At 56.7% G+C, this 21673-nt stretch overlaps 5 protein-coding genes and 1 long non-coding RNA gene across 10 annotated transcripts in view; 4 read left to right on the top strand and 2 right to left on the bottom strand.

The window, feature by feature from the left end:
* The first annotated feature begins 1215 nt into the window (after positions 1-1215).
* dhtkd1 (dehydrogenase E1 and transketolase domain containing 1) lies at positions 1216-6433 on the top strand. The gene is made up of 17 exons (XM_061283051.1): positions 1216-1481; positions 2110-2265; positions 2358-2569; positions 2626-2820; positions 2912-3181; positions 3265-3436; positions 3548-3746; positions 3841-4153; positions 4221-4305; positions 4370-4509; positions 4577-4727; positions 4798-4904; positions 4964-5128; positions 5202-5284; positions 5407-5579; positions 5762-5847; positions 5918-6433. Exons 1-17 carry the CDS (start codon positions 1310-1312, stop codon positions 6017-6019), a joined length of 2781 nt encoding a protein of 926 aa, XP_061139035.1. The 5' UTR covers positions 1216-1309; the 3' UTR covers positions 6020-6433.
* A 432-nt stretch (positions 6434-6865) lies between these two features.
* Positions 6866-12928, top strand: camk1db (calcium/calmodulin-dependent protein kinase 1Db). 2 transcript variants are annotated; one of them, XM_061283052.1, is made up of 11 exons: positions 6866-7262; positions 9043-9174; positions 9531-9605; positions 9717-9855; positions 9931-10057; positions 10133-10208; positions 10559-10671; positions 10834-10912; positions 11343-11430; positions 11507-11669; positions 11738-12928. In XM_061283052.1, the coding sequence occupies exons 1-11, from the start codon at positions 7153-7155 to the stop codon at positions 11851-11853; spliced, it is 1218 nt and encodes a 405-aa protein (XP_061139036.1). In that variant the 5' UTR covers positions 6866-7152; the 3' UTR covers positions 11854-12928. The 2 variants fall into 2 exon arrangements, with proteins under 2 accessions (XP_061139036.1, XP_061139037.1); XM_061283053.1 differs by lacking the exon at positions 6866-7262 and adding an exon at positions 7500-8146.
* ucmab (upper zone of growth plate and cartilage matrix associated b) lies at positions 12912-15162 on the bottom strand. Its single transcript, XM_061283054.1, has 5 exons — positions 15067-15162; positions 14767-14829; positions 14277-14372; positions 13141-13239; positions 12912-13051 (listed from the first exon to the last, which is right to left on the bottom strand). The coding sequence occupies exons 1-5, from the start codon at positions 15125-15127 to the stop codon at positions 12972-12974; spliced, it is 399 nt and encodes a 132-aa protein (XP_061139038.1). The 5' UTR covers positions 15128-15162; the 3' UTR covers positions 12912-12971.
* Positions 15163-15306: 144 nt separating this feature from the next.
* On the top strand, positions 15307-16496 carry LOC133156996 (uncharacterized). The gene is made up of 2 exons (XR_009714929.1): positions 15307-15561; positions 15680-16496. It is a non-coding gene; the product is annotated as an uncharacterized LOC133156996 (long non-coding RNA).
* On the bottom strand, positions 15960-21661 carry LOC133156994 (ETS domain-containing protein Elk-3-like). 3 transcript variants are annotated; one of them, XM_061283180.1, is made up of 5 exons: positions 21336-21661; positions 19392-19628; positions 18570-19274; positions 17387-17509; positions 15960-16493 (listed from the first exon to the last, which is right to left on the bottom strand). In XM_061283180.1, the coding sequence occupies exons 2-5, from the start codon at positions 19596-19598 to the stop codon at positions 16401-16403; spliced, it is 1128 nt and encodes a 375-aa protein (XP_061139164.1). In that variant the 5' UTR covers positions 19599-19628; positions 21336-21661; the 3' UTR covers positions 15960-16400. The 3 variants fall into 3 exon arrangements, with proteins under 3 accessions (XP_061139164.1, XP_061139163.1, XP_061139162.1); XM_061283179.1 differs by having other exon boundaries at positions 19392-19632; XM_061283178.1 differs by having other exon boundaries at positions 19392-19636.
* The window catches only part of hal (histidine ammonia-lyase), a 9248-nt gene continuing 5557 nt past the window's right edge, over positions 17983-21673 (top strand). Inside the window, exons 1-4 of one of the 2 annotated variants that reach the window (XM_061283172.1) lie at positions 17983-18384; positions 20047-20194; positions 20330-20695; positions 21179-21284. In XM_061283172.1, the coding sequence (XP_061139156.1) occupies positions 20597-20695; positions 21179-21284 (205 nt within the window). In that variant the 5' untranslated portion in view covers positions 17983-18384; positions 20047-20194; positions 20330-20596. The remainder of the gene's footprint in view (positions 18385-20046; positions 20195-20329; positions 20696-21178; positions 21285-21673) is intronic. The other variant, XM_061283171.1, reaches the window with a different exon arrangement.

A 21673-nucleotide genomic window follows, 5' to 3' on the forward strand; every position in this document is an offset into this window, starting at 1 on the left:
GAGTGAATGTGCCATGTTTTGCAAACCCGTTTCATTCTTAGTCGTCACGTTGGTGTCGTTGGTGTGGATAACTTTGATGCATGACTGGCGCGCTTCATTTTAGGCCTTCCAGACTGCTCGGTTCATTCGAGTCAAAGTCAAAGTCTGCTTCTTTGTCAATCATAGTACACGATAGACATACAAGTAGACGAAACAAAATAAAACCAAGAAGGGACAAACAATAAATACATAATACGAGTGATGAATAAATAATGAACAAATAACACAATAAATAAGAGGAGCAAAAATGGAGCAAGTGTGCAGACAGTCAGTACATTGCGGAGGGAGCGCAGGCTCCTGTACCTCTTCCCAGAGGGCAGAAGATCAAACAAATAGTGAATGAACAAGGAATAAGAATCAAAGATGCAGTATTTTAGATGCACCTTGTTTGCTGTTAGGCATCTATCATTGATTACTTACCCCCCCCCCCCCCCCCTACGTATATGGGGCAAAATGGAAACCACTAGATTTGTCCCCGCTAGATCAACAACAACAAAGGATACACAAATCTTCTGTTTTGTCAATAGACCAAATGCAAAGTTCACATTAACGCAGCTTAGTTTGCGCTCATTTTCCTTCAGACCGTAAGACAAACTTGGAGCTTCCAACTGAAACTTGAAAATATCACCACCGCCACAGAAGGTGCAAACAAAGGCCTACCTACTACAAATGTCCAATGAGACTATTTTTGAACGCAAGTTAGACAATCAATATTGTATGTATGATGTATGACCTTTCCCAAATCATAGACTACAAATGACAGAAGGGAAAGTCAGCCTCTTTTCGTGGTGAGGGGAGAAAGAAGGGCGCTTGACAACATGAAATTCAAAAGGAGTTTGATTTTGCTCCACAGCCACAGGTTCTTGGATGTCCTCATGTCATCATTTCCCCCGACCGAGATCTAGCCAGCTGGCTCCACGTGACGGACGATTCACACACACACAATGCAAGAGAAGGAATCACAAGTGAGTCTGAAAGGACGATTTTGATGGCGTACCTGAATGCATCACATCTTGTTGGCGTCGTTGGCCAATCACCTTGGACTTGTCCGTTCCTCCCTCCCGGCTCCCTCCCAATGAGCTTTGACTCGGCGTCGTTGGCCAATCACCTTGGACTTGTCTGTTCCTCCCTCCCTGCTCCCTCCCTCCCTCCCTCCCTCCCTCCCTCCCTCCCTCGCTCGCTCCCTCCCTCGGCACAAGTGCGGCTGCCCTTAGCAAGTAGCCGAGAGCTACATGACTGTGTTGTTTTGGCCTTTTCTCTCTTCCAAAACATGTCCTACGCCTTTGTGCTGAAAGTCTGGCCGAAGAGGCCGCCCCTCGACGCGCTTGTCCGGGTCGCCGGCTGCTCTTACCACACCGAAAGAGGCGTTTATGGCTACCGACCAAAACAGAGCCCCCGTGAGGACAAGTTGCTGAGCGACCGCATCGCCCGTTTAAATCAAGGTCAGCGTCCGCCGGCCGGGCACTAGTTGACATACCCCACAAGCATGGCAGCTCGACAAGACGTGGATTTCCACTTCCACCGGCTTACAGCAATCATCTTATTGTTGTTATTATTATTATTAGTCGCTTGATCAATAGCCGGCTTCTTCTTTAGGTTTGACGAGTCATGCCACAGTGACGCTTGTCTACTGTTGTGTGCCATTCGGATTGTGCGTTCGCCATGAAAGTGGCGCGCTTTTATCGCAAATGCGCATGGAGTCATGGAGAATTTGCCTTGCTTTATGTTTCCTATGGCCGCTTTAAGCAGAACCACTTCCAAACAGTTGGTTGGTTTGTGACATTTGGTGGTGGTGGTGGTGGTGGTGGTGGTGGTGATGGTGGTGGTGGTGGTGGTGGTGATGGTGGTGGTGATGGTGGTGGTGATGGTGGTGGTGATGGTGGTGGTGATGGTGGTGGTGATGGTGGTGGTGATGGTGGTGGTGATGGTGGTGGTGATGGTGGTGGTGGTGTGCCGTTGCCTTGTCTCGAAACGTTTGTCGAGTGAGGACGGCTGCTCTTTGATTGGGTTGCATTGAATGCGTTCATTTCCACACGTACAGAGTCAGCCTTGATCACAAACTGCTTTCAGATCACGGCCTGGCCCGTCTGGTGGAGGCTTACCGAGCACATGGACACAAACTGGCCAAAATTAACCCCCTGCTGCCCCAAAAGCCCGTCCTGGACAGCGTCCCTGAGATCAGCGTGCTCGCGGGCACCCTCGGTGGCCGCCGGCTCAACACCTCCGGTCCGGTTCACCGCTCAACTGTTTACACGCAAGCGCACGCACGCACGCACACTCCGCGGAGCGCAGGTGTCGTGACCTTGACATTTGCGCAGGGCTGCGTCACTTGGGCAAGGCGGAAGCCTCGGCGGAGGAGGTCCGGGCCTACCTGGAGGAGGCCTACTGCGGCCACCTGTCGTTGGAGACCAGTCAGCTGAGCAGCGCGGAGGAGAGGGAATGGATGGCCGACCGATTTGAGGAGCTCAGGACCACCGCCTTCTCGTCGGACGAGAGGAGGACCCTGGCCGAGCTCATGCTGGAGTCGCAGGTAGGCGCGTCCGGCACGCAGACACCCCAAAGTACTGACCTCCGTTTTGGCTCCAGGAATTTGACCGCTTTTTGGCCACCAAATTTTCCACGGTGAAACGCTACGGCGGAGAAGGAGCCGAGAGCATGATGGTCTTCTTCCACGAGCTCTTCCGCCACTCGGCCCGGTCGGGCGTCACCGACGTCGTCGTCGGCATGCCGCACCGAGGACGACTCAACCTCCTCACGGGCCTGCTCGAGTTCCCGCCGGAGGTAACTGGAGAAAGTGCACCTTTAGTTACCGACAGCCGTCACAAAAAGACCAACGTGTCCGTTTACGGCTTGCGTCCGCGCCGGCGTATAGCTGATGTTCCGGAAGATGCGCGGGCTGAGCGAGTTCCCCGACACGTCGCCCGCCACCGGGGACGTGCTGTCTCACCTGACGTCGTCGGTGGAGTTGGACGTGGGCTCGGGGCGGCGCCTTCACGTCACCGTGCTGCCCAACCCGTCCCACCTGGAGGCCATCAACCCCGTGGTTCAGGGCAAGACGCGGGCCAGGCAGCAGCTCCGCAAGGAGGGCGACTACTCGCCCCACGAGCACGCCCGGCCCGGTGACCAAGTCGTCTGTTTGCAGGTTGGCCGTCCAAATTGCCCTTCCGTTTGTTTTGGGGGGGGGGGGGGGTTTCCTCTCTCTGAGTGTGGCCGTCGGGCGCGCAGGTCCACGGCGACGCCTCTTTCCCCGGCCAGGGGATCGTCCCGGAAACCTTGACCCTCTCCGACCTTCCTCACTACCGAGTTGGCGGCAGCGTCCACCTCATCGTCAACAACCAAGTGGGCTACACCACTCCGTCCGACAGGGGGAGATCCTCTTTGTACTGCAGCGACGTGGGTCGGTCCACCGCTTCCCCGGAGACCAATTGACGGCAGATGTTGACCGGGAGGTAAGGGGGCTGACCCTCTCTCTCGCTCTCTCTCTCGCTCTCTCTCTCCGCGGCGTCAGGTAAGATGGTCAACTGCGCCGTGATCCACGTCAACGGTGACCAAGCGGAGGAGGTGGCGCGAGCCACTCGGCTGGCTGTGGAATACCAGCGGCGCTTCAGGAAGGACGTCATCGTGGACCTCCTCTGCTACCGCCAGTGGGGCCACAACGAACTGGACGAACCTTTCTTCACCAACCCGGCCATGTACAAGATCATCCGGTCAGTCCCGGAATACAAATTGAAATACGAGCCCGTACCTCCACCTGGCGTCACCAAAATGTCCCTCTATCAATGCGACTCCCCCTCCCGGCAGCTCCCGTAAGAGCGTCCCCGACGCCTACTCGGACCAGCTCGTCTCCGAGGGCTTGATGACGGAGGCCGAGCGCGGCCGGATCAAGACGGACTACTACGGCTCGCTCAACGACAAGCTGGCCAACGTGGACGCGTACGCCCCGCCCGCCGGCAACCTGCGTGGCCGCTGGGGGCACCTGGCCGAGCCCCAGGCCCGGCTCAGCTCCTGGGATACGGGCGTCCCCCTCGAGCTGCTGCGCTACGTCGGCGCCAAGTCCGTGGACATCCCCGAGCACGTCCGCTTGCACGGCCACCTGGCCAAGACCCACGCGCAGGTTCCGACCGCGTCGGACTGATCAACTGGCGCTCCGGCCGCGGATGTGACCTTTTCGTCTTTCTCAGGCCCGACTCCAGAAGCTGGAAGAAGGGACCAGACTGGACTGGTCTACGGCAGAGGCTTTGGCTTTGGGCTCGCTGCTTTGCCAAGGTGGGCACGTGGCCGTGGCCGCGGCCGCCACCTCCCCCCTCCTCATTCCGCGTGGTGCTTACAGGCTTCGACGTCCGTCTGAGCGGGCAGGACGTGGGCCGCGGCACCTTCAGTCAGCGCCACGCCATGGTGGTGTGCCAGGACACCGACGACACCTTCATCCCGCTCAACCACCTGGGCCCCGAGCAGACGGGCTTCCTGGAAGTATGAGAGCGGCACACGTTTGCGCGTTTGCACACCATTGGGTTGACGCACGCGGACGTGCGCGCAGGTGTGCAACAGCCCGCTGTCCGAGGAAGCCGTGCTCGGCTTCGAGTACGGCATGAGCATCGCCCGGCCCGACCTCTTGCCCATCTGGGAAGCTCAGTTTGGAGACTTCTTCAACGGCGCTCAGATCATCTTGGACACGTTCATCTCCGGAGGTGCCGCGTCCGTCCGTCCGTCCGTCCGTCCGCCGTCCCGAGATGCGGCGTCAACCTGTGCTCTTTTCAGGCGAGGCCAAGTGGCTGCTCCAGTGCGGGATGGCCATCCTCTTGCCCCATGGCTACGACGGAGCCGGGCCCGAGCACTCCTCTTGTCGCGTGGAGCGCTTCCTGCAGGTGAAAGCGCTGCCGCCGCGGCACGGCAAAACGGCAATTCTCATCTCGTGTGCCTTCAGATGTGCGACAGTAAGGAGGAGGGCGTGGACGGTGATACGATCAACATGGCCGTGGTCAATCCCACCACCTCGGCGCAGTATTTCCACCTGCTCAGGCGGCAGATGATCCGCAACTTCCGCAAGCCGCTCATCGTGGTCGGGCCAAAGATGCTGCTTCGATTTTCCGTGAGTCGTCGTCCACGTCGCTCGCTCGTCCGTCCGTCCGTCCGCTGAGGTGATTGTTTGTTTTCCCTCCAAGGGGGCCGCATCCAGCTTGACAGAAATGGCGCCGGGGACGTCATTCAAACCCGTGTTGGGGGATACGTCGGTCGCGCCCGAAAAGTACGAAAGTCTCGACGACGCGGTCGTCATGGCTTCGGCCACGACTCGAACAAAAGTCCCGACCGACCGAGCCAAGGTGTCGCCGGATGATCTCGAGCTTTGCCGTCTGTCATTGCGCCTAGTGTCCAGAGGGTGGTGCTGTGCTCGGGGAAGCACTACTACGCCTTGCAGAAGCAGAGGGACGCCGGCGACGCGGCCCAGCGCCGCTCGGTGGCGCTGGTCCGCTTGGAGGAGCTGTGTCCTTTCCCGCTGCAGCCACTCCGCGTGGAACTGGACAAGTACGACAACGCCAAAGGTGCGTGGAGGAGTGGCCATGAATTTGCGCTTGAGAACGCAACGCTGACCGTATGAACCAGCCGATGAATTTGCGCTCGATGAATCGACGCGCCTGTAAAGCAGACAATCGAGTCGCAATCGGACCCGAACTAAACGGAGCCGAGTCGGGATCTTAAAGTAAAACCCAAGCTGCCTCGACAGAGTTCGTCTGGAGTCAGGAGGAGCCTCAGAACATGGGCCCGTGGTCTTTTGTGGCCCCCAGGTTTGAGAAGCAGCTGGCCTGCAAGGTGAGCGAGCCCCCCTTACACCTCCAGGAAAGAGGCCCCGCCCTATTTGACCTCTTTGTGTCCTCCTCAGCTGCGCCTGGCGAGCCGCCCCGCGCTGGCCGCCCCCGCCGTGGGCATCGGCAGGATCCACAATCAGCAGCAAGAGGCCCTCCTCAGTGCTACCTTCTCTTAAAAAGACGACAGAAGAAAGACTCTCAGAGCCAATCAGCTGGGAGCAAGTTTACCGCAAGGCTTTGGACACAAATCAAGTCGCCAAGTGCAAGGCCTTGTCTGGCGCGTGCGTTGGGATGGAATGGAAAAGAGAAAGCCACGGCCACCGTCGCAAGTGGGCGGCCGGCTCTCGGAGCTGAGGAAAAGCGCTTCGGAAAAGGCGCGCGTCCGTCCGAGCGCTTGACTGCGCCCCGTCAAAATCGGCAACGTTTTCATCGGCAAAGGTATTCTCCGGGCTGTGGCATTTGAAGACATTTGTGATCTCAAAAAGGATCCTTTGTGTTGAATAGTGTGAACACGTCTGGGATGACAAGTGACATCTCACACGCAAGAAATTTGAGGGGGAAATCAAATAAATCTATTTTGTGCTTCGGTCTTGGCTTGTGCTCGCTCAACTTATTTGCCGCACTAAAGGCGCTTTGGAAAAGTCAAAAGTGTCGACAACCTCTTCCTTTTGACGAAACATGTGAAATGTACAATTCTCAAAAGGTGGCACGTGGATTACAGCAGCAAACGAACGGCTTTTATTGGCCTTTTGGGGCAGTCCCCTTTGAGCCCAATGAATTCCGCCGAGCAACAAGTGGACGGACACATGGTGCACCTGCCAAACCGGGGGGCACCGGAGACTCATTTGGTGCAATGCGAACACTTTCCGACACACGTACGCTGATTGACACGGGCGGGAGCGAGAGGGAGGGAGTCACAGCCAGAGCAGCGCCTGGGCGTCCGGCACTCGCGCCGTCACCGCATCGCCGTCACCACCGAGCGACCTGGGCAGGACACGCAAGAGGAGGAGCGGGCGGGCGGGCGTTTGTAATGGGGGTGGGGACGACGACGCCGCCGACGACGCCGCCGCCGCCGCCGCGTTCCCCCCGTCACGCAGCGGATTAGTCCACTAAGAAGCTCTGCAGCGCTCATCACTTTTTCGTGTAGTTAGCTTTGTCGCTACCCGCCCCCGCTCTCCCCCTCCTGCGTCTCTTCGTCGTCCTCCGTCTCGTCTCGTCTCTTCGTCGTCCTCCGTCTCGTCTCGTCTCGTTTCGTTTGCTTGTCTTTCTGCTGCTTGTGCTTCATCTCCTCGCGGCTGGCCGGCGAGACATGGCGAAAGAGAACGGCGAGTCCGCCACTGCCGCCACCGCCGACGGCTCGTGGAAGAAACACGTCGACGACATCAAGAGCGTGTTCGACTTTAAAGAAGTCCTGGGAACGTGAGTTGGCGTCCATTCGCCCATTCCATTCTTTTAAGTTTGGGTGCTGGGGGCGATTGGAACGCACGCACGCACGCACGCACACACACACGTACATCTTTTTGATTGACAAGCGTTCAACAGGTTGCTCACGTGACCGTGCGTACGCTCGACGACGTTCACCTGACGTCGAAGCAGCCGTCGGCGTCGTGACGTCACGACGTTTTCTCCCTCCCCCCCCTTTTTTTGGTACTTTCGTGACGTCACGACGTTTAGGAGTTCATTTGTATTTTCCTGTACTTTCGAATGTGTTTCAAAACCATACGCGGGTATGGTTTGTCTTCCTCCGTATCACACTGCAGATTTTCATCTACCTTTTGGACTGTAGTTGGTAAAAAGTGCGATAGTGGATGCTGATTTTCTGTCAGGGTTGCCCGCGAGCATTGGCGCCGGAAAGCAAGGCTAGGTAGGCTGCTTGCTGCTTGATTGCTTTTGCTCCATCTGTGCCGAGCCGAGCCGAGGCAGGGCGGCACGACATTGCTGTACCGTGCGTATCGCAGACTCCATTTGTCGCCCATGCAAAGGATTTTACGATGATCAGAAGGCAATCATCGGAACCATTTGGTTCACCGCTACTGGCCGAAGCGTATGCACGTCCAAAGAAGCACGTCTTTGAGCAAGTTGAGAAGATGGTTAGGGGCTCCTTTCCTCATGGTGGCAAATGGTGACGTTCCTTTGCAATTTCCTCAATCAACTTATGTGTGCCGCCGCCGCCGCCGCCGCCACCACCGACCGCTTTCCCCTGACAAATGTTCTCGTGCGGTGAGCTAAAATAATTGGACGCTTTGACCTGGAGGCCTTTCTCTTACGTGTGAACCGGACCCCCCCAAATGCCCTGTACACGGGTGAGTAATACCAGTGAATCATCCAGATTCACTGTCCAAACAACTTGGCCTTGCATTGCCCGCAACCCGGAGCGCTTTTTTCTTTTTTTTTGCCACATGCAGCCATTCGCGCACTTGTCCGGGGCAAAAGCGGCTCGCTCGCTCCATCCATCCATCCCTCGCTCCCTCCCTCCCTCGCTCGACTTAGCCGACCTGAAGAGCCTAATGAGATTTCCGTCAATCGAATCGGTCTTTGGACCCGACGCCTGGCCCGGAAGCTAAATTGGGCTCCTAAGCCGCTGAGGAGGCAAATGACGCCGCCACCTGACCACGAGCACGCTCCAGATGCTCAGCGCATCAAAATCAGCAAATCTGAGATGCTGACACGTGACTCAAACGCTTGCGGAGAAATGCCTTTTGCGACGGCCGCAAAACCCTAACCGACCAACCGATCGAGGGAACGTGACGTTTCCATTGGCCGTCCCGAGAGCGGTCGCGCGATGTCATCGATCGTTCTCCAAAGGCAAGAAGTGGCAAGAAAAGCTTGCTCGGTAAAAAAAACCTACCAAAACAAGAAAAGGCCTTGGCTCGTGGTCTCGTAGCAACGCGTTGCAATCGCTAGCGCAAATATTCAGCCTCGCTTTAGGTTTGCAGAAAGGCAGATGTTCTACACGTTGCATTTAAATGTGGCCCACCCTTTCCAAGTGTTTGTCCTGCCTTAAAGCAACTGTGCCACCTTGCCACTTTTCTGTAAATAGTGCCAATATGCTGCCGCCGCCGCCGCCGCCTGTGTGCTTTGGCCAACCATGCGATGCAAAATTCTCGGTCCTCCCACATGTTTGTACTTGTCCACTCTTGGCGGCTAAGAGCTGAAAAAGACGGTCGATTCTCTGATCCGTCTCTCCCTCCGTTTGCAGCGGCGCCTTCTCGGAGGTGGTGATGGCCCGTGAAAAGGCGACGGGGAAGATGGTCGCCATCAAGTGCATCCCCAAAAAAGCCCTCAAAGGGAAGGAGATGAGTCTGGAGAACGAGATCGCCGTGCTCAGGAAGTAGGTGCTGCGCCCGACAAAAACCCGCTAACGTTTCAGTGAGCATGGGTGGGTGGCGTCCTCTGATGCTTTTTTCACAAGACGGTTCCTATGTCAAAGTGACCCCCCCCCCCCTTCCATTCTTTGCGTTCACGTCGACTCGGACACCGGTAACCGCCGCCCCCGCTGTGCGAGTGTTGAGTCTAGTTGCCTGGTTACCGTTGCCATCCTCCTGCTTTTCCTCCTCTTCCCTCATTTGGCGTGGCCTTTCCCCAACGCTGGCTCGCTCGCTCGCTCGCTCGGTCGGTCGGTCGGGGCTCGCCGCTCGCTGACTCATTGACAACATTCAGCGGCAGATAATTGCGTCTGTTGGGCAGGATAAAGCACGAGAACATCGTGGCTCTGGAGGACATTTACGAGAGCTCCGACCACCTGTACCTCATCATGCAGCTGTGAGTACGGCCCCGCCCCGGAGAAAGGAAGGAAGGAAGGAAGGAAGGTTTTGTCAGACGCTGCTCCACATAACGGGCTCGGGTTCGTTGGCGCGTGCGTGCCTGCCGCAGGGTTTCCGGCGGCGAGCTCTTTGATCGCATCGTGGAGAAGGGCTTCTACACCGAAATGGACGCCAGTCGGCTCATCCGCCAAGTTTTGGATGCCGTCAACTACCTCCACTCCATGGGCATCGTGCACAGGGACCTCAAGGTAGCAATACCGACCCCCCCCCCCCCCCGGCTCCAACTCCCCCCGGCCCCAACTCCTCCCTGTCCCATTTTGCAGCCCGAGAACCTGCTCTACTTTAGTCCCCACGACGAGTCCAAGATCATGATCAGCGACTTTGGGCTGTCCAAGATGGAGGGGACGGGCGACGTGATGGCCACCGCCTGCGGCACTCCAGGTTACGTGGGTGAGCTTTGGCGGCCAGCCAGCCAGCCGGCAGGCGGCTAAGGGCCAGATGGCAACTCTGCTCTTCTTTTGTCAGCGCCTGAGGTGTTGGCGCAGAAGCCCTACAGTAAAGCCGTGGACTGCTGGTCCATCGGGGTCATCGCTTACATTCTGTAAGTGCCCGAAGAGCCAGCAGCATTTGCATATTGGTTGTTCGTGCGGGCGTCTTGTTTTTCTCCGCTTTTTCCTCTGCCATCGCTCTCCCCTTTGTGAACGCAACGTGCGGTGAGAAGGCCGCAAATCAGGCGGGTGGCCTTGGCGCCCGCAAATCAGGCGGGTGGCCTTGGCGCCCGCAAATCAGGCGGGTGGCCTTGGCGCCCGCAAATCAGGCGGGTGGCCTTGGCGCCCGCAAATCAGGCGGGTGGCCTTGGCGCCCGCAAATCAGGCGGGTGACCTCAACGCCTGCCGCCTCTACCTCCCTCCCTCCCTCCCTTTCTCCCTCCCTGCCTCCCCTCTTGGCCAGGCTGTGCGGCTACCCGCCCTTCTACGATGAAAACGACTCCAAACTCTTTGAGCAGATCCTCAAGGCCGACTTTGAGTTTGACGCGCCGTACTGGGACGACATCTCGGATTCCGGTGAGAAAAGGCGTCATCACGAACCTATTGTTGTGATTGAATTTTTTCTTTCTTTCTTTTTTTTCTTTCTTTCTTTCTTTATTTCTTTATTTATTTTTTCATTCATTTATTTATTTTTTTTATTCATTTATTTATTTATTTATTTATTTCCTGCATCCACAGCCAAAGACTTCATCAGCCGTCTGATGGAGAAGGACCCCGAGAAGCGCTTCACCTGCGACCAGGCTCTGGAGCATCCCTGGTAAGGAAGCGGCGGCCGTTAAACAGCCGCCGGCCGCTGGCGTGATGCAGACGGCTTTTGTAAAAGCTGGGCGAGTCGCTGTGGTCGTGGCAGCCCGCCGCCATTAGCCATCCTCGAAGAATGCGGCCGCCTTAATCAACCGTTAGGATGGCAGAGGCCCGAGCCGGCTAATGTCCCAAAGGCTAAGGGCCCTTCTTCCTGTCCCCTGCTTTGTCTCGCACAAAGGGCCAAATTGCGGTGGGCGCTTGCTTATTGGAAATGGCACGAGCCGGCCAAGCAGCCAGGCTCGCACCCATTGGCGCTCAGGAACATTCATCACAAAGCAGCGGCACCGCACACACGCACGCACACACACACACGCACACACACACACACACCTTTCACTTGTCGTTGTTTATGGCGGCCGGCGCCCTGCCTCTCTGTCTGTCAGGATCGCGGGAGGCACGGCCCTCTGCAAGAACATTCACGAGTCCGTCAGTCGGCAGATGCGCAAAAACTTTGCCAAAAGCAAATGGCGGGTAAGCGCCGCAAAGCAAAAGAGGAGAGAATTGATTTCTTTTTGGCAGCAAAGACACCATCTCGTGTTTGTTTTAGCAAGCCTTCAACGCCACGGCGGTAATCCGCCACATGCGGCGCTTGCAGCTGGGCACCAGCTTCGGCGGCAGCAGCAGCGTCCACGGCGCCGCCTCGGGCCCCGCCGGCAGAGCGCCCACCAAGAGTCAGTCGGTGGATTGCGCCCCGCTCCCCGTCCGCGACAGTGAGTCGTCTCGCCCTTTAGCAAAGTTTCCATGTTTGAAAATGGCCTGACTTTCTTCTGTCTGTCAGGTCCTCCGGCGGCCGCCCGGGCCTCCTCCGCCACGGCGGCGTCTCCTTCGGGCGAAGAGCTGCCGTCGTTGGCGCGCCCCTCAACCGTCACCGTCATCCGCACGGGGACTAAATGACGCCAAGTTCCGCGGGAGGTGAGCTGGGAGACCACCGAGCTTTAAGAGCATGCCCGGTGATCCCGAGCGGTGGCCCATCCCGCCACGCTCTCTCTCTCCCTCCCTCCCGCCCGCCTTCTCTGCCAACCTCCCTCCCTCCCTCGTGACGATTTTGAGCAGAGAGCCAGGAGCTGCGCTCAACTCGGCGTCGCTCCTGAGAAAGTCGAGAAGGAAGCGCAAAAGCAAAGTGCTGGTTTTAGCGGCGTCCAATGGGACGCTCCCGAGTACGCCTCGTGTAAATATTTAGCTTGAAGCCAAATGGTGGCGCCGACTTTGATTCTCGCCTCCGTGCGCGGTGGTGCTTTCCTTTCCTTTCCTTTCCTTTCCTTTCCTTTCCTTTCCTTTCCTTTCCTTTCCTTTCCTTTCCTTTCCTTTCCTTTCCTGTCCTTTCCTTTCCTTTCCTTTCCTTTCCTTGGAGAGGACACGCGTGGGTGGGTTCTCAGGGATGCTGGCGCTTGAAGCGGACCAAAGCGCCTACCGAGGCCACTGTGGAGCGCTCCGACGGGAGACTTTGCTTCCTTTCTGTAAAGCGGCGGTCGATGGCTGGCCAAAATTTGCCCTGTGGTCAGGGTGAACAAACAGCAGCAAGACAAAGTGGCTCTGGAGGTCACGATGAGGCAAAGCGCTTTTCAGGGTGTTGGCCAAATGGTGTGGAGAGCTTTTTGTGAGCAAGCAAAAATGTCGAGCTTGAGTACAATCAGTGGTTGTGCGGCTCCTCATAGCGGCCTGTTGAATTTAGCAGAAAGACTCTGGAACCCGGAATGCCCCCCCCCCCCCCCCTTTTCCGGGTCAGGGTCAAGAAAACGCTCGGCAAATGTAAACGTGTGTGCGGTGAGTAAAAAAAGACGAGTGAGCCTCTGTTTGCTGTGAATACAAACGTTTCATTTTGGCAATGTGGAATGTCTCTGTGTTGCCGTCTTCCCTCACCAGAGTAGGGCAAGACGTCCGGACGCACACTTCCACAAGCTGTGAATTGCTGCTCCAAATGCATGTTGCATGTCTTGATGTCATGTACTATTAAACAAGAAAGACTTTGCGGGTGCCTTTTTGCCATGCCACTTTCAGACGCTTTGGCGCTTCTACTCGTAAGGGGGGTGCATCCCGTCGTAGTGAAACTCGCGCCACTGCTCCGTGCTCTCGCGGCTCCTCTCGTTTTGTTCTGGAAGACAACGTGTCAGACAACAGCCGGCCGGCCAGCCAGCCAGCCAGCGGCACTGGCAACCGGCCCGTCCCCACCAGCGCACTCACCGTCATCCACCTCTTCCACATAGTTCTCAAACTCGTTCCTCTTCTCCTCGTGGAACTCTCTCCTGCGCTCGTCGGCGGCCAGAACTTGCCTCTGCTCGGCTGCAAGCCAGCGCCGTCCCGTTTAGATACGAGATCCGCCACAGACGGTTTACAAGTGCGCTGTTGCCAACCCGACCAACAAAATGTTTCCCAACCGGCGGCGGAGACTGACAGCGACGGTCACGGTTTTCAAATTGACAGGATCGAGTAGGGGCCTCGGGGCGCAGCCCTGCGGGATCCTGCAGGATCGATCCCTGCAGGAAGCTTCCTCCGTCATCTATTTTCCGAGTTGGGTCAGTTCATTTGAAAAAGCCGCTCGCCAGGGTTGAGAGTAAGAAGCCCGCCGAGCCCGTCGCTTGACATCAACTTAATGGGCCGATTGTGTTTCATCACGCTCGCCCTGGTTGGTCTTATTTAGCCCTCACCAGAACCCGGAACCACCACGAGCACGGCTGGCAGCGGGAGCGACAAATCCTTCCTGGAATGTATGCGAGTGCCACAACACACCACACTCAACTTTTCGGAGCGACTCCAAAAATTGCAAATGATTTTGCGGAGCCTCAAGTTACAGGGCCCGTCCAGTTTGAAAAACGCTTCAGCTGTCACTCAAACGACAGCACTGACCCTAACCTTTGCCCTGGCCACGCAGGCTGCAAAAGCATGAGCGCACTCAAAGCGAGCGGCTCCTCCCATTCAATCAATCAGCATGTGGTAGAGCGCAGTGGCGTTCCCGACGACCCCCCCCCCCCCCCCCCACCCTGTGTTCTCTCACCTCCCCGCCAAGCCTTCTCGCTCTTGGGAACATCAAACATCCGAGCGGCTGGGAATTTCACAGCCTAGGAAAGTCACAGAGATGTGTGCTTGCAAGCTAGCTAGCTAGCTAGCTGGCTGCATGGGACTCCACGAAAGTCACTCTTTTGCTTTTCATCTCGCAGCGACTCATTCAATCATGCGCTCGTACGACTGGAAAGAACGCTCCTTTGTCCAGACAAACATCCAAAGGAGACGTTGGGACCAACCGAAACAAATATCGCAACACGCAGTTTAAATGGAGCTCCATTCAATGAAGCGTTTCAAAAGGAATAGTCCAAACTGACCGTTGAGCTCATCGGGGGACTTGACCGCTCTCCTGCTGCGTCGTCTGAAGAAGTCGGATGCGTCCCCCCCCTTCATGAAAATCCCCCTCGGCGGCCCTGCCGAGAACAGCCGCAGTGCTACTTTGACTTCAGAGTTGTTGGGTTTTATGCTTTTTCAGACAAATATTTGATGTGCTGCCATGCCCTGGCACGTGGGCAAGGAGAGCCTAAATTGCCACGGACTGACGACGGCAAAGTCAAAAATGAGAAGCTGTGAAAGGAGCTGCCGTAGGCCAGGGCTCGCAACCGGGCGCTCGCTCGCTCACGCGTGGGCCAATTGTAGCACCTGCCCGCGAGGCGTTATGGTGCTGTTCATTTCTTGACACATTGGCCCAATGTTGTTTGGATCGATTACGTTGCTGCGAGCTTGCTCACGGAAGGCATGCAATTGTGCGTCAAGGCGGCTGGCTCTGAATAGGAAGAAAAGCCAAAGCATGTCTGATGTGTTCACCTTGAGACTCCTCGACGACGGCCCGGCAGCCGGGCGCGGCTGCGCAGTCGGCCTCTGGGCAGACTGGGGCACAAACGGTAGAGAGAGAGAGAGAGAGAACCAGAAAAACAAATGACTCCATCAAGTATCCATACAGAAGAAAAAGATGAAGACAATGACACCTGCTCCCAAAACGTTAAAGTTGTGAGCATGCCCAAAAAGTTTTATTCATGACCTTTTGATATTTCCAATAAATCGGTTGTCAGAATTCAATTCTGCTAAAATAATGACAACGGCAAAGGCTTAAAAAAATCCACTTACAGAAGGAGAGCGCCACGAGCGCCGCCACGAGCGCCACGAAGTTCCCGCGAGTCCACCACATGTTCGCCTCTTCGTCCAAATCTCACGCTGATGCTGGAGCACCCGAGCATGGGAAAAGGGCTCGGGGGGGGGGGGGGGGGGGGGGAGCTAGGCGCAGGGAGGCAACGCCCACAACCTGCAAAGCAGTCCAAACAATTCCAATAGTGCCAGAGAGAGAGATTGATGTTTATTAATATTGATTAAAAAGCTCTATGATAGAGGTTTGCTTCTTATCTTCTCTCAATACTTTTTGGCGCATTTTCGTCGACAGAGGGCGTTCTCGTAGCGTCTGGTTTGCAGTCGCTCCCCGCTTCCTCTTTGTTCCTCGATGCGCCTCCAGAGGGCGATGTTCACCAGTATGTGTAGAGTTTGAATTTGTTGTGATTTTCCTCATTTTTCATACGTGTCCTTCGACCCTCGAAGAAAAGCAAGACGTTTTTCTTGCTTCTTCCAAAGGTTTGTGTCACGTCCGTGTCAGAGCACGCTCGGCCGGACGGCCGGCCGGCAACTTCCCTCAGCCACACCCCTGAATTCATTACCGTAATGTCTGTCACCTTCTCCCTCTTGTTATCAGATGGATTTCAACCCTGCCCGTGTGTTTGGTCCCTGTCGCTGTCTACTAGTCCCCCGTCTTGTGTGGAGGCGCACGGTCAGATTCTGTTCCGTGTCCGAGTGGACTTCTGTTTGCCTGTCTGCTGGCCGTGAGTCTCTGTCCCGTCCCGTCCCGTCTGGGTCTTTGTTTGCCAACCTTGGTCCAAGCTGCGTTTGGTCGCCCTGCTCCAATCAGTTTGTGACAGTTTGGACTTTGCTTTCCTTCTTATGTTGGAAGAAGAAAAAAGAAAAAAAAGGCGTCGGAGCATTCAATGCTTACTTTATTGAAAATAGATGACATTCTTCACAATACAAAATGATACAGACTGCATATCAGGTCAAATATAAAAAAAAAGAGGAAGTACTAAAAAAAGGCTTTTCATTCATTTGAAGTTGGCAGGCTAGCACACAAAATGAAGGCACAGCCGGTACGATCTGAGAAGCAGAGTGCATACGTTGCATATACATAGAAGGACGAGCGAGCGCAGGAGCGTCCGGCCGGCTCGCCCGCCCGCGCCGCCTTTAGCAGCTAGCGCTATGGCTAGCTAGCTAGCTAGCTAGCTAGCTTTATTTTTTTTTTAACTGAGTGCTTTCACCCCTGCAACCTCAAGCAACCCAAGTGCAAAAAAAAAACCCCACGACAAAACCCAATGAGGTCACAAAACAGTCTCAAGAGGATGTTGAGCAGAATGGGGCCGCATCCCTCACGATTTGCGGGTACTGGGGGGCGAAGAGGAGGGTGTTCCTTCCAGGCTTGGCAGGGAGAGAGGCATGTGTCCGTTGATTAGGCTGGGGAACTGTGGAGGAAGAGAAAGGTGGGTTCGGACGGGCGGGCAGGCAGGCCGGCCCGCAGTTGGCGTCAGCAGAAGGAAGGAAGGAAGGAAGCTCTGTGAAAGGCTGCCTTTCCGCTGAGGAACCGCCACATTGTCACAGCACTGGCTTCCTGTTATTTGTGTCTCTTCCTGTTCGTCTCTGTCCCCCCCCACCCCCCACCCCTCCCAACACCAGGTTTACAAGCCAAATTCAAGTTTCTTTCTTCCCTTGACTTTCTGTCCAATCAGATTTCCCCCAATGCCCGTGAAAGGGAACAGGTCTTTTTTGGAATTCTTTTGGACAGAGGGGAGGTGGGTGGTCGTGGCTTCTCGGCATTGCCAATAGGACCGTTTTAGTGGCGGCTTTTGCCTGCCATTGCGCAATATACGAGCAACATTTTTCCATCCTCCGATGGGTTGCTTCAAGCAGGCCCATTAGTAAAAGGCGTCGGGCCAGCGCGGCGTGCTAGTGCTATGATATTGCTTTCATCTAACGCATTGCTAGCTGCTACAAATTGCCCAGACGGGGGGCGGGGTGAAGGCTCGCTCAGCTAGCAAAGGCACAGGAATACCCCGGGCAGGGCGGGGCATGCGTGTGAGGAGCGAGGATCCGCTCCAGAAACCAGTTGGCCCTGTTCGGGCCGGTTGGCTCCCCTGGGCTCAAACAGGAAGTCTTCCCAGGATTTCCTCTCCGACGCTACGGTCCTGAAACCGGACACCGCCCCCACCCCAAGCGAGCCCCGCCCCGCCGGACCCGCTGATTAATCGCACGAGCGTGCTCGTCCGGTCCGATGCGGCGACACGAAAACATCTTCAAAGTTGCTTGTGATCGACTCTGATACTCGACTGACTGTGTGCACTTTTGCAACCAGACTCACCTGAAACAAGGAGCTGTGGCCCTGCAGCCGGGCGGGGCTGAGCGGGGCCACGGGGCTCAGGCTGCTCCAGAAGTGGATGCCGGACAAGAGCGGACTGTGAGCCAGAAGCAGGCCGGAGGGAGTCTGCAAAAGGAGCAGCGAGAAAAAGAAGAGGCGGAGTCAGGAGGAGCGCACGCAATGGCCTTTTGGGGCTAATGCAAAACATGCTGAAAATGCAAAATGGAGCAGAGCAGAGCAGAGCAGAGCAGAGCAGAGCAGAGCAGAGCAGAGCAGAGCAGAGCAGAGCAGCAGCTTCTCTGGCCTCTGGAAAAACAAACTGGCGGAGCAGGAAGGAAGTCTGCGGTTTCTCCTCTGGAATACAGAAGTGACGTTAGAGCGGGGGGCAACATATGAAATCAATTTCTCTCTGGGTCTTCTGCTCTCCCCCCAGCCCACCCGGTGTCACCTCAGAGAAGCGAGCCAGTGTTGCAGGCATCCCGCTCGCATTATTAATGCAATTATTGGAGCATATGGCATCACTTAAGGGCCTGGCCCGCCCCGCCCCACCCCCACCTCACCCCCCTGCTCGCGCTTTTGCCCCACAGCGAAGCTCCCCAACAATGTCCGCATAAAATGCGACGGCACGAAATGGCAACGGAGCAACACGTTTGATGACCAAAATTTGGCCTCAGCAACAAAGACGGCTACCGGGCCTCATTTGAAGCTATCGGCCGCCGATGCCTGAACCCAATCCACCAGCGAGTGTAAAACACCACTAATAAGAAGAGCCTTCTTCTGGGTTTGCGCTGAGCGTGACTGTAGTATACTGCCTCCTAGTGGCCAAGGCAGCAGCACACTCCATTGACTAAAGCCTGAACCCGATTGTTGTTGCGAAAGGCCTGCCGCTGCCGACCCATTGGCTTGCATTTCAGAGGACAGGACCCGAGACGATTCCCGAGACTTCAGAAGACGGGACCCGAGACGATTCCCGAGACTTCTGCCCCACTTGTGCTCCGCAGGTAAGCAACGTGATCAGAACGCTGCACTTAGCAGCCGTGGCTAACGGCAGCTTGTAATGCTAGTTGTTTTTTTGTTTTCTTTCCCGGCCATAACGGAAGGAGCGAGTGCTCGCATTCCTGACAAAAATGTGCGTGCGAAAGCTCATTTCAGGTGCGAGGAGGCCAAATGACGAGCGCTCGCTCACCTGCGCCGTGAAGAAGGCGGGCGTGAGCGATCCGGACGGCAGCGCCGGACTGTTGAGGGCGATGGAGCCAATGTCGCTGGCCGCCAGTAGCAGGGAGGGGGCTGAGATGTCCAGAGCTTTTGGCTTTTTGCTTTTGGCTGGAGGTCCGTCTCCTTCACTACAACTGGAGGACGAGGAGGCGGAGCTTCCGCCGCCGGCCCGCTTTTCCGGAGGAGGAGGAGGCGGCGGCAGGCCTCGCTCCCTGCGCCCGGACGAGAGGTTGAGGGGCTGGGCGCTCGCCTCCGACAAGTCCCGCTCCTCCTCGTCCTCCCGCTCGCGGCCCGGCGACGCGGCGGCCGAGACGTAGGCTTCGGCGTTGGCGCCGAAGCGGATGACGGAGCGCGGCTGGTGGCGCAGCGCCCGCAGCAGCTCGGGCCGGTGGCGCAGCGAGGCCACGCTGAAGGAGGAGTAGAGGCCCGAGCGCAGGTAGTCGTTGCGGCTCCCCAAGGCGGCGGCGGCCGCCGCCGCCCGCGCCCTCCTCCGGCACTCGTCGGCCTCGTCCTCGACCTCCTCCTCCTCGTCCACGTCGGCGGGATGGCCCTCCCGCAGGGGGAGCCTCCCGGAAGCCAGGCCCATCTCCACCATCTGCGGGTCCATCTTGAGGATCTCGGGGAAGGAGACAAACTTGTAGACAAACTTCTGGCCGATCACCTTCTTGATGATGTTCTGGCGGGAAGAAAAAGCAAACGGCGTTGACGCAGCCAGGACGGCCTTTGGCTCCGGAGTACTCGCCGGCCACCTTTGGGCTGGCGTGAGCAAGAACGGCGCCGGGACGTAGTTGACCTTGTCGTAGTAGTAGCGCAGGGCGCGGCTGAGCTTGTCGTAGTTCATGTTGGTCTTGTTCTTGCGCAGCCCCCACAGCTTGGCCACCTCCTCGGACTTGAGCAGCTTGAACTCGCCGTCGGGCGACGTCCAGCAGATCAGGTGCTTGTGGCTCTGGTCCAGCAGCAGCTGCAGCAGGAACTGCCAGAGGGTGATGGCGCTGTCCATCGCTGGCTGGCTGGCTGGCTGGCTGGCTGGCTGGCTGGCTGCCACATGTGCAAAGAGAGGAAGTGACATTAGAATGAATTCACCTTGCCAGTGTTTCGACTCTTGCCGCAGATCTGGTATGATGAGGCGCGCTCGCAACGTGGAGCGGAAGGGGGCCGCCCGCCCGCCCGCCCGCCCGCCCTTTTAGGCTCCATTTAGTTGCGGCCCCGTCAAACTACAAAGCTGTCAAAGTCAGGACTTCCCGTCTTTCAAGGACAAAGGGGCCGGCCGAGTGGATCCCGCCCGCAGCGGGGGAGCGAGCGCTAGCTTCCCTGCGCCGCCGCCGCCGCCCACTCGCACTTCCCACCGGTGACAAGATCAACCTCTTCCTTCCACCCTCAATCCACAGGGACGGGACAGCTAAGAAAAACATCACCGATTCCAGTCGCCCGCTTTGTTTTTTCTACAGTACACGGACAGTCCCAAGTCGGCGGGCGCAGTACCACGTTGGGCCACAACATGCTGGGCAGCACTGAGCTCCACCGGAAGAGATGCGTGCGGCGAGAAGAAGAGGCGGAGAAGATCCCCGCCGACTAATGGCTGTCCTTGCCGATCTTGTGAGTATCAATGAACACACCCTAGGTGGCGCTGCTCCATATTGTTGAGATTCATGAATTGATTGGTTTTGGCGCCGGCGCCGGCATATTATACGCCACGCTGTAGTAATACTGCGGTAAATGTGTCATTTCCAGGCCTTTTTGCCGTTGACCTCAATCAACTCAACAGCGACTGCTCTCTTCCCGGCCGGCCACTCGCTGCGGGCGGCCCTTCTTCTCGCGGGCATTCTTTAGCCGGGACGCGCGCCGGCTCGCCGGCTGGCTCGGGGCCGCCGTCCCCACAAAGCCGCCCAGTGTGTCGGCCCAACGGAAACTCTTAATGAGATTAGTCGACGGCCGCGGCGCAGACATTACTCGGTCCTGACCGCATGTCGCCCGCTTCCTGTTGGTTTGTTCCGAGGGATGTGGAAAAAGTCCACGTTGTCACCAATCTTCTTCTCTTTTGTTTTCACCCTGCGAGATGACCGGATGACACCATGCAGTCATCGGTTTTGGGAACAAGTGAGCAATTTGCTGAAATACTGTTAGTTTCCGAAAGAGGCGTTTAGTGGCTTGCTGCGCTCCAATTTTGATTTCTAGGAAGTGCTGCTGACCACAGCAGGCCATTACATTTGAGTAGAAGGCCTCCAAAATGTTACCAATGTCGTTTGATACGATTGTTTTCACCCACCCTTCGCATTGTGCACACAAGGTTGAAAAAGAAACACGTATGCACACAATCAATGACAAGAGCTGCTAGTCTTTCTCTAGTTAGGCCATCGATTTAGTCGGTTACTAGTTAAATGAGTTGGTAGTTACGCGTGAGTTACTCTAGCTTGTCTCTGGAGCTCGCTTTTCAAATGGAAAACCTAAACCACCTGAAAGGTCTGTACGTGGCAAAAGTTAGCCATGAAGACGTTTGTCAAGAAGTCAAACAAAGGCCGGCGGTGCAAGTCTAAATGCGTCTTATTTTTTTGACTTTTTTTTTCTCCCCCCCCCCCCAAGCTGTTGCTCGGAAGCCCACCGGAAGCACGAAAGAAGACAAGCTGCTATTCAGATAGAAAAAGGTGCTGCCTGCGTTCACTGGCTTTTCTCGGACGCCACGACTCGAGTGAGTCCGAACTAAGTTGGTCGGATGCAAAGTGGAGGATAAATTGTTTACCTGCGATCACTTCCGTGGCCTTTCTTCGCCGCCGCCGCCGCCACCGCCGAGGAACTTAGCGCGACGCCGCCGCCGCCGCCGCCGGAGAAGTGCGTTGTTTTTCCATGCTTGCTACGCGCCTTGTGCTCGGCCTGAAATCGGATCCTGCGCTTTTTCTTTCTCCGAGCAGGAAGTCGGAGCAGGCAGACGCGGAGCCGGCGGCTCACTTCCTCTCGCCGACGATTCCCCAGGCGCTCTGCCGTCTGTGTAAACACACTTTTCCTCCCTCCTCTTTGCTCTTGCTGCTGCTGCTGCTGCTGCTGCCTGCCCGCTGACGGACGCCAGTCGGCACACATGGC

Source organism: Syngnathus typhle, linkage group LG7 (genome assembly GCF_033458585.1).
Source record: "Syngnathus typhle isolate RoL2023-S1 ecotype Sweden linkage group LG7, RoL_Styp_1.0, whole genome shotgun sequence".
Classification (NCBI taxonomy): domain Eukaryota; kingdom Metazoa; phylum Chordata; class Actinopteri; order Syngnathiformes; family Syngnathidae; genus Syngnathus; species Syngnathus typhle.

Coding starts and splice junctions, on each gene's coding strand:
- ucmab (XM_061283054.1), bottom strand. CDS start 15,127: ATGTGGTGGACTCGCGGGAACTTCGTGGCGCTCGTGGCGGCGCTCGTG. Junction 14,830..15,066: donor GCTCGTGGCGCTCTCCTTCT/GTAAGTGGATTT, acceptor TTTGTGCCCCAG/TCTGCCCAGAGGCCGACTGC. Junction 14,373..14,766: donor CGTCGTCGAGGAGTCTCAAG/GTGAACACATCA, acceptor TGTTCTCGGCAG/GGCCGCCGAGGGGGATTTTC.
- camk1db (XM_061283052.1), top strand. CDS start 7,153: ATGGCGAAAGAGAACGGCGAGTCCGCCACTGCCGCCACCGCCGACGGC. Junction 7,263..9,042: donor TTTAAAGAAGTCCTGGGAAC/GTGAGTTGGCGT, acceptor CTCCGTTTGCAG/CGGCGCCTTCTCGGAGGTGG. Junction 10,058..10,132: donor CGGCACTCCAGGTTACGTGG/GTGAGCTTTGGC, acceptor TTCTTTTGTCAG/CGCCTGAGGTGTTGGCGCAG.
- dhtkd1 (XM_061283051.1), top strand. CDS start 1,310: ATGTCCTACGCCTTTGTGCTGAAAGTCTGGCCGAAGAGGCCGCCCCTC. Junction 1,482..2,109: donor CATCGCCCGTTTAAATCAAG/GTCAGCGTCCGC, acceptor AACTGCTTTCAG/ATCACGGCCTGGCCCGTCTG. Junction 4,905..4,963: donor GCGTGGAGCGCTTCCTGCAG/GTGAAAGCGCTG, acceptor GTGTGCCTTCAG/ATGTGCGACAGTAAGGAGGA.
- LOC133156994 (XM_061283180.1), bottom strand. CDS start 19,598: ATGGACAGCGCCATCACCCTCTGGCAGTTCCTGCTGCAGCTGCTGCTG. Junction 17,510..18,569: donor CCGCCTTCTTCACGGCGCAG/GTGAGCGAGCGC, acceptor CTCCTTTTGCAG/ACTCCCTCCGGCCTGCTTCT. Junction 16,494..17,386: donor GCCACAGCTCCTTGTTTCAG/GTGAGTCTGGTT, acceptor CTTCCTCCACAG/TTCCCCAGCCTAATCAACGG.